The sequence below is a fragment of the Salmo salar genome, chromosome ssa22 (assembly GCF_905237065.1).
Source record: "Salmo salar chromosome ssa22, Ssal_v3.1, whole genome shotgun sequence".
In the NCBI taxonomy this organism is placed as follows: Eukaryota; Metazoa; Chordata; class Actinopteri; order Salmoniformes; family Salmonidae; genus Salmo; species Salmo salar.
In genome coordinates this window covers 41,330,001-41,345,368 of record NC_059463.1, presented here as the reverse complement: position 1 = coordinate 41,345,368, position 15,368 = coordinate 41,330,001, and the positions used below count along the sequence as shown (strand labels likewise).

The following is a 15,368-nucleotide window of genomic DNA, read 5'->3' as shown; positions in this document are numbered from 1 at the left end:
CCTCTGTGTAATTATTGAGTCTTCCTGACTGGAGTTTCTTGTCTGTGGAAGAATGATCTCTCACTCTGAATACCCCCCCCTGCAAACCCAATAAAATATCAGATTACAGTCACTCACTGCACAGTAGGGTTGAATAGGGGGTTTCCTGCCAAAACCCACTGCCTTTTCCCGGGATAAATATGTGAGAAACCGTTAAATTCTATATTTCTAAATGATATGAACAGCATAATGTGAAATGGAACCGTTAAATCATATCATCTGTCTTCTCTGCTATCTGCATGATGAATCATCAACGCTCAGGGTGGGGACAGAGACCACATCCCAGTAGGCTATGGACCGCAGTCCATCTATCATCTTATGGTCACTTTGTTTCTTCTGACACTTGGGCCTACAGTGCATTTGCTGAATAATGCATTGCCTATACTACAGTATGATAATATAACGAATGAATGCACGTCTAATTTACACATCTCCATCTGGCTTTCAGCGGTCACCTTACTTTTTCATTGTAAAGATATATATATTTACAGCTGCAGAGTTTTAAACAGCCTATAACTCGAATATCATTGCTGTAAATCAGTGCACATTTGAACACTCTCTTTCTCCATTAATTCCATTCAAATTGAGTCCAAAATAGATAATCCTGTTCAAGATTGATATATGTATGTATGTATGTATGTGTGTGTGTGTGTGTGTGTGTATGTATGTGTATATATATATATATATATACATATGTTTGTATATACAGTTGAAGTCGGAAGTTTACATACACCTTAGCCAAATACATTTAAACTCAGTTTTTCACAATTCCTGACATTTAATCCTAAATCCTAGTAAAAATTCCCTGTCTTAGGTCAGTTAGGATCGCCACTTTATTTTAAGAATGTGAAATGTCAGAATAATAGTAGAGAGTGATTTATTTCAGCTTTTATTTCTTTCATCACATTCCCAGTGGGTCAGAAGTTTAAATACACTGAATTAGTATTTGGTAGCATTGCCTTTAAATTGTTTAACTTGGGTCAAACATTTCGGGTAGCCTTCCACAAGCTTCCTACAATAAGGGGTGAATTTTGGTCCATTCCTCCTGACAGAACTGGTGTAACTGAGTCAGGTTTGTAGGCCTCCTTGCTCGCACACGCTTTTTCAGTTCTGCCCACACATTTTCTATGGGATTGAGGTCAGGGCTTTGTGATGGCCACTCCAATACCTTAACTTTGTTGTCCTTAAGCCATTTTACCACAACTTCGGAAGTATGCTTGGGGTCATTGTCCACTTGGAAGACCCATTTGTGTCCAAGCATGAACTTCCTGACTGATGTCTTGAGATGTTGCTTCAATATATCCACATCATTTTCCTTCCTAGTGATGCCATCTATTTTGTGAAGTGCACCAGTCCCTCCTGCAGCGAAGCACCCCCACAACATGATGCTGCCACCCCCATGCTTCACGGTTGGGATGGTGTTCTTCGGCTTGCAAGCACCCCCCTTTTTCCTCCAAACATAACGACGGTCATTATGGCCAAACAGTTCTATTTTGTTTCATCAGACCAGAGGACAGTTCTACAAAAAGTATGATGTTTGTCCCCATGTGCAGTTGCAAACTGTAATCTGGCTTTTTTTGTTCCTGTTTCCTCCAGCATCTTAACAAGGTCCTTTGCTGTTGATCTGGGATTGATTTGCACTTTTCGCACCAGAGAACGTTCATCTCTAGGAGACAGAACGGGTCTCCTTCCTGAGCGGTATGACAGCTGTGGTCCCATGGTGTTTATGCTTGCGTACTATTGTTTGTACAGATTAACGTGGTTCCTTCAGGCGTTTGGAAATTGCTCCCAAGGATGATCCAGATTTGTGGAGGTCTACAATTCTTTTTTCTGAGGTCTTGGCTGATTTCTTTAGATTTTTCCATGATGTCAAGCAAAGAGGCACTGAGTTTGAAGGTAGGCCTTGAAATACATCCACAGGTACACAATTGGCTCACAATTCACTCAAATGATGTCAATTAGCCTAACAGAAGCTTTTAAAGCCATGACATCATTTTCTGGAATTATCCGAAGCTGTTTAAAGGCACAGTCAACTTAGTGTATGTAAACTTCTGACCCACTGGAATTGTGATACAGTGAATTATAAGTGAAATAATCTGTCTGTAAACAATTGTTGGAAAAATTACTTGTGTCATGCACAAAGCAGATGTTCTAACTGACTTGCCAAAAGTATAGTTTGTTAACAAGAAATTTGTGGAGTGGTTGAAAAACAAGTTTTAATGACTCCTACCTAAGTGTATGTAAACTTCCGACTTCAACTGTATAATGTGCGGGAGCCTAGCTATATATTTTATTTTACCTTTATTTAAGCAGGGAGTCACCATATTGGATAACGGCACAATAATTTGGCCTTCTTTGGGCTTGGACTCATTACATTTCCATTGTGTATGACTCATCAGGCTCCGGTAGGATCAGGTTTGAATCTTCATTCATTTTCAATCAAGGCATATTTATATGCTTTAGAATGACACTTTCGGTTTTGGCGGGAAATACCAGGGAGAAAAGTGATTTATTCTTGGGATGGAACATTTGTAAAATTCCGGGAAAATATTCAACCCTATTACACAGTACACATACTGTAGTATCCTCTCCACCAATCAGAGCTAATGCAGTCCAGTCACTATTGTAACCTTCAGAATACTATGACACAGGTTTGTGCCACATGATGTCGCTACTGCAGCACCAATCCCCCAGCGGAGTGGGGCCTGGTGAGATATAGCCTCACTGCCTGGCAAGCTAGATGGTGATAATGAAGAGCTTTTCTCTGTCATTTGGATTCCATTTTGTGCTTCTGCACAGTTGGATTCCATTTTGCCTTTATTTTAAAAAGAACTGACAAAAAATATGAGAGAAATATGGATTGTGATTGAGAATAGAGAAAAGACACCACATAACAGCGAACTGGCCAGTTCTACATCAGATCCCAGTGTGTGCATTGTTTATCTGGTAGAGTGAACCAACTTTGAGTGTTGCAGATGAAAATGTACCATATAGGAAAAAATCACAGTTGTGTCTGACTGTGTGTGTCTGCACATCTGGCCACCCTCTCAGGCTGTCAGGGTGAGAAAGGAAGGAGTGAATGGGCAGAAAAAGGAGTGTTTCCTTAACATGGCTGACTGGCTCATCATTCACACTGGTTACATAAGACTGAGCTCATTAGACGATTGGCCAGATGTATCGCGTGTTGGCGTTCTGGTGTTGGGTTGGTTCTGCTGACGACATGGGTTTGGAGTCAGACGATGGACAGGCTGGAAGAATTTAAACCAGGAAGAAGTCTTCTTCAGATCAATGTCAGAGACTCAAGTGACACCCTATGCTACCGTGGCCAAAGACAGTACTGTGCCATGGCCTATAGCATGCACTACGATGGTGTTGACCAGAGTGTATGTGGTGTAGTCGTGCACATTGCACTATATGTGAAATAGGGTGTCATTTAAGGTTTGCTTAAAGAATCTATATCCCATGGTTGTCAGCTATTTACAGTACATGGTATAATCTTTCCAGATATCAGATCATCTCTGTAATGACTGATGACTGACCAAGTTATCATCATCAACACCTGTTTATTAGCTAGCCTGTGGTCAACATGACATGAACTACGGAAGCCTACGAGGGTGAACATTGATCACATATTGATGTTGTGTAAAGGGTCCATTAAGAGGAGTGGGTCCATCTACTTTTCTCCTTTTAGTTATCCACACACTGATGTAAAAGAAGTTCACCGGTCGAGTCAAATTCCTGGCAGGCCATATTGCGTTCAGCCATCTTGTTTCTTCAGATCAGTTAGGTCCATGTTGGACAGCTCAACGAGGGCAATGGTGTCTCTGCTCTAGGAAACAGAGTGGAGGACCACATTTACATGTGACTCAACATTAATGTGAATGGTTGTGGAAACGACTCCATAATAATACAGATTTACAAAATGGCTGGAGGCCAAACTGCTGTGAGAAGTAAATACATTAGCCTAGTCTGAAAAGTAAACAACAAGCTCCAACCCCTTCTGTTTTAGCAAATCTGAAGGAACAGAGTAGGTAAGGAGGCTCTATGGAAGGATAGATGAAGCTAAATGTACCTTATTATCTGATCACATCGTAGAATCAAAATTCAAACACTGGACAGGTTTTAGTAGCTAATTAAAATATCTTTATTACAACCACATGTACATCATCCTCATATTCCAAAAAGAGTCTTCTGAAAAGTGAAAATGAGCAGAACCAGAGATTTGCAGGGAAACTGCCTGAGGGGAAACAGTACAGTGTGGGTAGAGAAAAAACTCTGAGGTGTGCAGAGCTTTAAATCACAAGTGTCTCTCCTGTGTGCTTTCACTTCTCCTAGGAAAGGAGGGCTATTTTCATCCTTGATAATCCTCACATATAGAGGGAGGAGGGGGATGAAGGGAATAAATCCTATCTTGTTCATCCATTATTCAGGGAGTTTGAGTCATGCCGAGTGTGACGTGGAACACCTTGAGGAGAGAGCGAGCAATCCAACATGCTCTCTCTCTCTCTATATATATATATATATACACTGCTCAAAAAAATAAAGGGAACACTTAAACAACACAATGTAACTCCAAGTCAATCACACTTCTGTGAAATCAAACTGTCCTCTTAGGAAGCAACACTGATTGACAATACATTTCACATGCTGTTGTGCAAATGGAATAGACAACAGGTGGAAATTATAGGCAATTAGCAAGACACCCCCAATAAAGGAGTGGTTCTGCAGGTGGGGACCACAGACCACTTCTTAGTTCCTATGCTTCCTGGCTGATGTTTTGGTCACTTTTGAATGCTGGCGGTGCTTTCACTCTAGTGGTAGCATGAGACGGAGTCTACAACCCACACAAGTGGCTCAGGTAGTGCAGCTCATCCAGGATGGCACATCAATGCGAGCTGTGGCAAGAAGGTTTGCTGTGTCTGTCAGCGTAGTGTTCAGAGCATGGAGGCGCTACCAGGAGACAGGCCAGTACATCAGGAGATGTGGAGGAGGCCGTAGGAGGGCAACAACCCAGCAGCAGGACCGCTACCTCCGCCTTTGTGCAAGGAGGAGCAGGAGAAGCACTGCCAGAGCCCTGCAAAATGACCTCCAGCAGGCCACAAATGTGCATGTGTCTGCTCAAACGGTCAGAAACAGACTCCATGAGGGTGGTATGAGGGCCTGACGTCCACAGGTGGGGGTTGTGCTTACAGCCCAACACTGTGCAGGACGTTTGGCATTTGCCAGAGAACACCAAGATTGGCAAATTCGCCACTGGCGCCCTGTGCTCTTCACAGATGAGAGCAGGTTCACACTGAGCACGTGACAGACGTGACAGAGTCTGGAGACGCCGTGGAGAACGTTCTGCTGCCTGCAACATCCTCCAGCATGACCGGTTTGGTGGTTGGTCAGTCATGGTGTGGGGTGGCATTTCTTTGGGGGGCCGCACAGCCCTCCATGTGCTCGCCAGAGGTAGCCTGACTGCCATTAGGTACCGAGATGAGATCCTCAGACCCCTTGTGAGACCATATGCTGGTGCGGTTGGCCCTGGGTTCCTCCTAATGCAAGACAATGCTAGACCTCATGTGGCTGGAGTGTGTCAGCAGTTCCTGCAAGAGGAAGGCATTGATGCTATGGACTGGCCCACCCGTTCCCCAGACCTGAATCCAATTGAGCACATCTGGGACATCATGTCTCGCTCCATCCACCAACGCCACATTGCACCACAGGAGTTGGCGGATGCTTTAGTCCAGGTCTGGGAGGAGATCCCTCAGGAGACCATCCGCCACCTCATCAGGAGCATGCCCAGGCATTGTAGGGAGGTCATACAGGCATGTGGAGGCCACACACACTACTGAGCCTCATTTTGACTTGTTTTAAGGACATTACATCAAAGTTGGATCAGCCTGTAGTGTGGTTTTCCACTTTAATTTTGAGTGTGACTCCAAATCCAGACCTCCATGGGTTGATAAATTGGATTTCCATTGATTATTTTTGTGTGATTTTGTTGTCAGCACATTCAACTATGTAAAGAAAAAAGTATTTAATAAGATTATTTCTTTCATTCAGATCTAGGATGTTTTGTTTAAGTGTTCCCTTTATTTTTTTGAGCAGTATATATTTAATCTCTCCCTCCCTCTCTCTCTCTCTCTCTCTCTCTCTCTCTGTTGTTCCTTTCTTTCTTCTTTCTTCTTCCTCTCTCAGCTCCACACCAGACAGGTGTGAGTCCTACTTGCTGTGTGTGTAAGAATCACATGCATGCTGTGTGAGAGTGAGTGTGTGTGTGAGAAACACACACAGTGCATTAAGCTGTGTGATCCTGTAGCCACAGTAATGAGTGCTGATGACGCTACGCAAAAAACAAATCACACCTCTGATCACACCTTTCATTTCAGTTATCAATGATAGTATGAGTAGTACCTACCACAGTGACTTTAACATTTGCTGCATAGCCCTGACATAAGCCTGCATAACCCTGACATAGGCCTACATAACCCTGACATAATCCTGTATAACCCTGTCATAAGCCCATTTGACATCTGACCCCTATCTATTGATCAATTAAGTGAGAAACAAAATGTGACAGACCTTAGAGCGTGACACAACATTGTCCACGTGTACCCTAGTGTTGTACCCTAGTGTTGTACCCTGGCGTTGTACCCTAGTGTTGTACCCTAGTGTTGTACCCTAGTGTTGTACCCTGGCGTTGTACCCTAGTGTTGTACCCTGGTGTTTTACCATAGTGTTTTACCCTAGTGTTGTACCCTGGCGTTGTACCCTGGTGTTGTACCCTGGCGTTGTACCCTGGCATTGTACCCTGGCGTTGTACCCTAGCGTTGTACCCTAGTGTTGTACCCTGGCGTTGTACCCTGGTGTTGTAACCTGGCGTTGTACCCTAGCGTTGTACCCTAGCGTTGTACCCTAGTGTTGTACTCTGGCGTTGTACCCTAGAGTTGTACCCTGGTGTTGTACCCTGGTGTTGTACCCTGGCGTTGTACCCTGGCGTTGTACCCTGGCGTTGTACCCTGGCGTTGTACCCTAGCGTTGTACCCTAGCGTTGTACCCTGGCGTTGTACCCTGGCGTTGTACCCTAGCGTTGTACCCTAGAGTTGTACCCTGGTGTTGTACCCTGGTGTTGTACCCTAGAGTTGTACCCTGGCGTTGTACCCTAGAGTTTTACCCTGGGGTTGTACCCTGGCGTTGTACCCTGGCGTTGTATCCTGGCGTTGTACCCTGGCGTTGTACCCTGGCGTTGTATCCTGGCGTTGTACCCTGGCGTTGTACCCTGGCGTTGTACCCTGGCGTTGTACCCTGGTGTTGTACCCTGGCGTTGTACCCTATTGCTGTACCCTGGTGCTGTACACTAGTGCTGTACCCTATTGCTGTACCCTGGTGCTGTACACTAGTGTTGTACCCTATTGCTGTACCCTGGTGCTGTACCCTGGCGTTGTACCCTAGTGTTGTACCCTATTGCTGTACCCTGGTGCTGTACACTAGTGTTGTACCCTATTGCTGTACCCTGGTGCTGTACCCTAGTGTTGTACCCTATTGCTGTACCCTGGTGTTGTACCCTATTGTTGTACCCTGGTGCTGTACCCTAGTGTTGTACCCTGGTGCTGTACCCTAGTGTTGTACCCTATTGCTGTACCCTGGTGCTGTACCCTGGTGTTGTACCCTAGTGTTGTACCCTGGTGCTGTACCCTAGTGTTGTACCCTGGTGCTGTACCCTAGTGTTGTACCCTGGTGCTGTACCCTAGTGTTGTACTCTATTGCTGTACCCTGGTGCTGTACCCTAGTGTTGTACCCTAGTGTTGTACCCTGGTGCTGTACCCTGGTGTTGTACCCTGGTGCTGTTCCCTAGTGTTGTACCCTGGTGCTGTACCCTAGTGTTTTACCCTGGTGCTGTAACCTGGTGCTGTACCCTGGTGCTGTACCCTAGTGTTGTACCCTGGTGCTGTACCTTAGTGTTGTACCCTGGTGCTGTACCCTAGTGTTGTACCCTGGTGTTGTACCCTGGTGCTGTACCCTGGTGCTGTACCCTAGTGCTGTACCCTGGTGCTGTACCCTAGTGTTGTACCCTGGTGCTGTACCCTGGTGCTGTACCCTAGTGCTGTACCCTAGTGTTGTACCCTGGTGCTGTACCCTAGTGTTGTACCCTGGTGTTGTACCCTGGTGCTGTACCCTGGTGCTGTACCCTAGTGCTGTACCCTGGTGCTGTACCCTAGTGTTGTACCCTAGTGTTGTACCCTGGTGCTGTACCCTGGTGCTGGACCCTGGTGTTGTACCCTGGTGCTGTACCCTGGTGCTGTACCCTGGTGCTGTACCCTGGTGTTGTACCCTGGTGCTGTACCCTGGTGCTGTACCCTGGTGCTGTACCCTAGTGCTGTACCCTGGTGCTGTACCCTGGTGCTGTACCCTGGTGCTGTACCCTGGTGCTGTACCCTGGTGTTGTACCCTGGTGCTGTACCGTACGTTCCATAATGAATATGTACTAAACAACAACAGCCCTGAACTCCAGAGACCTCCAGCAACAAACCACCAATCCCTGGCCAGCTCAGCCCACACCATCTACCTACTACTCTACAGTACATTTACATTTACGTCATTTAGCAGACGCTCTTATCCAGAGCGACTTACAAATTGGTGCATTCACCTTATGATATCCAGTGGAACAACCACTTTACAATAGTACATCTATATCTTTTTTGGGGGGGGGTTAGAAGGATTACTTAATCCTATCCCAGGTATTCCTTAAAGAGGTGGGGTTTCAGGTGTCTCCGGAAGGTGGTGATTGACTCCGCTGTCCTGGCGTCGGGACAGTACCTATCTCTGGAACAGCCACTTCAGAATATAGAATTAATGCCTCAATAGACAGGCAATGGAAACATCATGCCAATGATAGGATGGGTTGGGTTGGTTGTTGTGCAATCAAGGGTACCAGGTAGTTTGAGCACGATCACATCTGGTACCAAAATCTCCTACTGCAGCACCATTCCCCTATAAGACTGTAAATCTCTGTTACAAAAACACATTGATTGTGTGGGGTGGTTATCAAGTGCTCCACTAGCTTTGTTGTGGCATCTTATCTCCTCGCCAGTAAGCTGCTGTTTTCTGGAGGATTCTCTTACAGTGCAGTATTGCTTTTAGAAATCTCAGTTACAACTTTAGTTGAGGCATAAAAGTTCAAAGAGTTTCATCAATGTCACCAGGCAGCATTTTTGCACTCAAAAAATACCAAAAGATAAAATCAACAAAATGACATGATATTGTATTGTGTTTCAAATTGTTTCACAAACCCCATGAGCATGAGGTAGCCAGACATGGTGCAGACACACACACAGACCGATCCTCTCTCACACAGACACACAGATTGTAATAGATATACACTTGCAGTGTGTTACAGTAGTCAGTACGAAGGTCTGACACATACACACACTTTGTCAGCGATGCTGTACAGTGGTGACATATACTTATATACTCACACGCATACACTTACTCTCAAACAAATGTATTTTCCATGGTGCTTTATGGTGGAAAACCACACAGACATACACGCACAGACACACTCTATACAGTAGTGACAGTCAGTAGTGAGCTGGAACAGAGGGACATCTCCTCCCCGGTGCCCAGCCTCGTCCCATGAGTCAGCAGCTCCTCCACCGTCGTCCAATCATCTAACAGCTTCCTGTTCCTCAGACGACTCAACTTCTTTTGGCTGAGCTCCAGCACCGTGCTGCACCGGCCGTCTCCCAAAGACCCTCCCCCTCCAGACATAGCCTCTCCTTCTCGGATAACTCCTCCCCCCTGTCCACCCATAGCTCCTCCTCTTGTGTTGACCCCTGCATCTCTCATAGATCCTGATCCTCCATTGGCTCCTGGCCTTGTGTAAGTCTGCTGCCCTCTGGCCTGCTGTTGTTGTTGTTGCTGCTGTTTCTGCTCGCGGGCCAGTAGGAGGTGCTCCCGTCTCTCAGTGCGGCTCCAGTACTTCCCCCTCATCACCTCCTGGCTCTCCTCATCTGTACTCATCCCGCTGCGCTCGTCCGCTAGCCGCGATGCCCGGTCACGAAGAAACTGGTTCCTCACAGCCCTTGCATTAGTGTTAGGGTTAGGAAGGTTGGGGTTGGTGTTGGGGGTAGTGTCAGGGTTGGGCTTAGGATTAGGATTGGAGCCCAGCCTAGACACTCCAACGACCCCAGACCCGAACCCAGTGTGGCTCTCCAGGGTGCTGTAGAGGCCCCCACCACCCCCGGACCCCTGGCGGGACAGACGGTTGGCTGGTTTAGGCCATGTCTCATGGATGTCCATGGATGTCTGGGGTGGGTGGCTGAGGGTGTGGAAGCGGTGCACCTCTCTTCCTCTCTCTCTTTGTCTTTCTCTTTCCCGCTCTCTTTCTCTTTCTCGATCTCTTTCTCGTTCTCTTTCTTGCTCTCTTTCTCGTTCTCTTTCTTGCTCTCTTTCTCGCTCCCTCTCTCTTTCTCTCTCTCGCTCCCTCTCCCACACTGGTAGGTCTGTCATGAAGCTCTTCTCCTGCTGCCTCCTGTCATTAACCAGCTGGTCACGACCTCCACTACTGTCCCAGTAATGTTCCCTGGGTAAGGGCATGGCCCCTCTGTGTTCCCCCGGAGAGGTTGCATGGTGCTGAGGTGAGAGGGCAAATCCTGCTGGGTGTGTGAGCACTAGTTCTGGTTCTCCCTCTTCAGGCAGGCCCAGCTCCAGGCCTCTAAGTGGAGCTACTCCACAGTGCTGCAGGGTGGCGTAAGAGGGGGAGGACGGGTGACTGGCCCGTCGGACACGCTCCTGGGGTGGAGCCCGGTGGTGCAGGGTCCTGCTTCTCCTCAGCTGACCCTCCGAGCTGGAGCCCTGGTGCTGCAGCGGAAGCCTGTGGTGACCGGAGGGGGTACTGCAGGAGGAGAGGACAGGGGCGTGGACAGAGAGGGGGCCAGCGGTGTGCTGGGGGTTGAAGAGGGAGCCACTGCTGGAGCTGTGTTTGCTCAGACAGGGACGATCCGCCTTCCGGAATTGGACAGACGACACCCTGAAGAAACAGAAAACAACTATTAGAAACGGAAGCAATAAATACAATGGTACCGTGGTGAACAACCTGCATTATCATCGTTGAACCCTGGACTGAGAACACTTTGAAAATGGGGTTTGGATGGTTATGGATCATGTTATCATGATAAGGTATGATAATCACAGTGATGTTAGTCTGGTGATAAGCTCCTACCTGAAGAGTCCGTGGGGTGGAGGGCCCATGGATGGAGCAGTCAGGCCAGGCGTGAGGCAGGAATGCTGGGGCTGCATGGTCAGTGCCTCAGGGATGGCCTCCAGCAGCTCTCTGTGGTTCTTCTGCCAGCTGTCGCGGCGCTCCCGTGCACACACCTCCCCTTGGTGGTGCAGACGAGCGTTGTACAGGCGCATGCGTTTCTCTAACAGCCTCTGGAAACGCCGGAACTCTCCAGTGCTCACGCTGTAGAAGCCAGAGTCACTCAGCTCAGACGAGATGAAGGATTCAGAGGACGGAGACCCACCAGCTCCACCCCCTCCTCCGCTGACCAGCAGGCCCCCACCGGAGCTTCCTCCCCTGGGGTGACACTCCTCCAGACCCCCCTCCTCAGTCTCCAGGCCAGAGAGGTCTCCCTGTTGCAGGCTACCGTCGGTCCAGCCCAGGCCACTGTCCAGCTCATGATGGAGAGGTAGGTAGCCCAGAGGTTTCTCCAACATATAGTCCTCATCCTCAGTCTGAAGGAGAGAGAGCGTGAGAGAGGGACAGAGCGAAAGAGGGAGAGAGAGAGAACACACAGTCACACTCACATACAGTATGTAGATATACAGTACACACACACATACAGTATGTAGATATACAGTACACACACATACAGTATTTAGATATACAGTACACACACACACATACAGTGTGTAGATATACAGTACACACACACACATACAGTATGTAGATATACAGTACACACACATACAGTATGTAGATATACAGTATACTCACATACAGTATGTAGATATACAGTACACACACACACATACAGTATGTAGATACAGTACACACACATACAGTATGTAGATACAGTACACACACACATACAGTATGTAGATATACAGTACACACACACATACAGTATGTAGATATACAGTACACAGACACACATACAGTATGTAGATATACAGTACACAGATACACATACAGTATGTAGATATACAGTACACAGACACACATACAGTATGTAGATATACAGTACACAGACACACATACAGTATGTAGATATACAGTACACAGACACACATACAGTATGTAGATATACAGTACACAGACACACATACAGTATGTAGATATACAGTACACAGACACACATACAGTATGTAGATATACAGTACACAGACACACATACAGTATGTAGATATACAGTACACAGACACACATACAGTATGTAGATATACAGTACACAGATACACATACAGTATGTAGATATACAGTACACAGATACACATACAGTATGTAGATATACAGTACACAGACACACATACAGTATGTAGATATACAGTACACAGATGCACATACAGTATGTAGATATACAGTACACAGACACACATACACACCTGGCTGTGGAAACTGCTGGGCTCCTCAAGGTTGGTGTTGCAGCAGCCAATCAAACAGCTCTGATCTCTTGGAACACGACGGTCCAGCTCCGGGTCCTTAGGGAGAGAGAGAGAAAGAGCGGTTAATCAATGTTTAACTAACTGTGAATAATGTGTGTTTACGTGAATAAACAAGCAGTCCATTTTTTTATGCTAATTCTAGAACTTTGGTTATGTAATTCAAATGTTCATCAAGCCTCTCTCCCCTAAAAATATCCCTATGTTTCCAAGAGTCCTGATTATTAAGCATGGCCTTTAATGGAACTGCATCACATGCTGTCGGTTTGCAATCCAGATTGACTGAACTGAGGCTTGTGTCTTGCAGCAGTGGTTAAATCAGTCTGTAGACAGTAATTGTTTGTAGATGGGAGAGAGGAGTGTGTTTTTCCCTCTGTCTCTCTAAGCTGAGCATCCTTCCATTCTCCAAGGGGATTTCATTAGGCACAGCTCACATTCCACCCACTGAACACGTGAGTGCTGTTCATGACTGTGTGACCGTGTGCGCATGATGTGTGTGTGGCGGTGCGTGTTTGGGAATATACTGTGTATTGTGTGTTTATTTGTGCTTCAGGATAAACGTGGTGATGATTTAGATGTAAATGTGATCATATTTTTGATTTGGTTAGTCTTCTTTTATTTATGCAGCATAGCATCCTGGCTGTTTGGGCCTGAGCAATCATGCTTGTCTGTGTGTACTGTATTTGTGTGTGTACGTCTTTGTCTGTGTGTGTGTGAGTGTGTGCGCGAGCGTGTGTGTGAGTGAGTGCATGTGTGTGTATAGTTCCACATGTCCCAGATGCTTGGCGGCAGCATGTATAATTCCAGACTGGGTTGGCTGAGGGGAGCTGCTCCATTTTTTAAAAAAGGCATCGTTTTACAGCCTTGATCTACACTGAAGTAAATACTCAGCCCCTCTGAAAAATAAAAGTATCTTTTATAAAAAATATTTTGCCATTAAAGCCTTAATCACCGAACTTCAAGGGTGCTTTTCCTCCAAGAGAGACTCCCATATAGACGGCAGGTCTTTTGGACGTTAGCCCTCACTCAGACCAAACATTTACAACCTGGATTCTATTCAATCAAAAAGGTTATCTGGATGTCTACGGTTTATTTCTCTCTCTCTCTCTCTCTCTCTCTCTCTCTCTCACTCACTCACTCACTCACTCACTCACTCACTCACTCACTCACTCACTCACTCACTCACTCACTCACTCACTCACTCACTCACTCACTCACTCACTCACTCACTCACTCACTCACTCACCACACACACACACACACACACACAAAACCTGGAGAAGTAAGCCCTGAACCACCTCTAGTGCAGTCCCCTGTTCAAAGAGCCCTGTGTGCACTCTGACCTTCAGAGCCATACAGCCCACCACTACACCCACACAAGCTTCCCAGTGTTGTTTATTTAACATGACAGTTCTCTTCAATAGAAGATGTATTTCCATCCTCTCAATGGACAGAACAACACAGACACACGGTATGCTGTAGTTCTAGATACTTCTGTCACATGTACTGTACCATACAATACAGTGGGTCAATTATATTGGCTCTATTATCACCAGTGACAGAAGAAGTCATATCAGTCACAATAATTAGTGGGGTGCAGGATTAAACACTGGTGTAAGGCCTTTAATGGATGTGTCTTGTAACTGATACAGGTACTGAGTGACACTCACAGACAGAGTGCCCACATTTGTAGACCTTATTATAGGGTATGGCTTTGGCTGACAACATCAAGTGATTATTTTTCATTCAAAATAAAAGCAAAACTAAATGGCATCCTACTACTACTACTAGTGTGTGTGTGTGTCTGTGTCTGTGTGTGTGTGTGTGTGTGTGTGTGTGTGTGTGTGTGTGTGTGTGTGTGTGTGTGTGTGTGTGTGTGTGTGTGTGTGTGTTGTCTCACCTGGTAGTACAGTGGATCCATGTCCTCTAGGTCTGGTGGAGCGTTGGGCAGGTACTCATATCTCCCGTTGTCACGGTGATCACGAGGCAGACTCATGTGGCTGCAGTAGTGTCTAGAGAGAGAGAGAGAGAGAGAGAGAGATGTCGAGTCAATAAATCTAACATTTAGTGGAGTAAGATATTAGTGAATTTTATCGACATCTGAAGTGTGTGTGTGAGAGAGAGAGAGAGAGAGAGAGAGAGAGAGAGAGAGCATGTGTGTTAGCATGTGTATGTGTCTGTGTGTTAGAGTGTATGTGTGTGTGTGTGTCTGTGACTCTACCCGTCCGGGTTGAACCTGGGCATGGTCCCGGCTGCTGTGACCCCCAGACTGTGTAGGGCCAGGTGGGAGGCCAGGGGGAGCGGCTCCCAGTCTCTTTCCGTCTGCGTGCTGCAGTCCTGTAAGCCATAACCCCTCCCACGCCGGCCCTTGATCTGCAGCGTGATTGGGTGCTCATAGGCAGCCAGGATTCTAAGAGCATCCCGTTTGCTCAGGTGAGAAAGATCCCGTTTAGTCAGGTGACTCAGCTCCCGCCCACTGACCTGTGAGGAGACATAGAGAGAGACAGATGACATCCTATTCCCCATATAGTGCACCAGGGATGCATTGTGGGGGTTCAGAGGTAACTCATCTACTCTGTAGAACACTCAAATGAAGGGAGGGGATGCAGAGATGAAAACTAAAGGGTTCCAACCCAAGACGAGAAACAAAACATTTGGGATTCGATACCTGGCTTCTACGT

General features: G+C 46.6%; 1 protein-coding gene across 1 annotated transcript in view; it reads right to left on the bottom strand.

Annotated features, from left to right (window-relative positions):
* Nucleotides 1-9,260: 9,260 nt before the first annotated feature.
* Nucleotides 9,261-15,368, bottom strand: part of LOC106583493 (uncharacterized) — an 11,232-nt gene continuing 5,124 nt past the window's right edge. The window contains exons 2-6 of the mRNA XM_014167734.2: nucleotides 14,909-15,168; nucleotides 14,588-14,699; nucleotides 12,631-12,726; nucleotides 11,246-11,760; nucleotides 9,261-11,053 (exon numbers count right to left, since the gene is read on the bottom strand). Of these exons, the coding sequence (XP_014023209.1) occupies nucleotides 9,586-11,053; nucleotides 11,246-11,760; nucleotides 12,631-12,726; nucleotides 14,588-14,699; nucleotides 14,909-15,168 (2,451 nt within the window). The 3' untranslated portion in view covers nucleotides 9,261-9,585. The remainder of the gene's footprint in view (nucleotides 11,054-11,245; nucleotides 11,761-12,630; nucleotides 12,727-14,587; nucleotides 14,700-14,908; nucleotides 15,169-15,368) is intronic.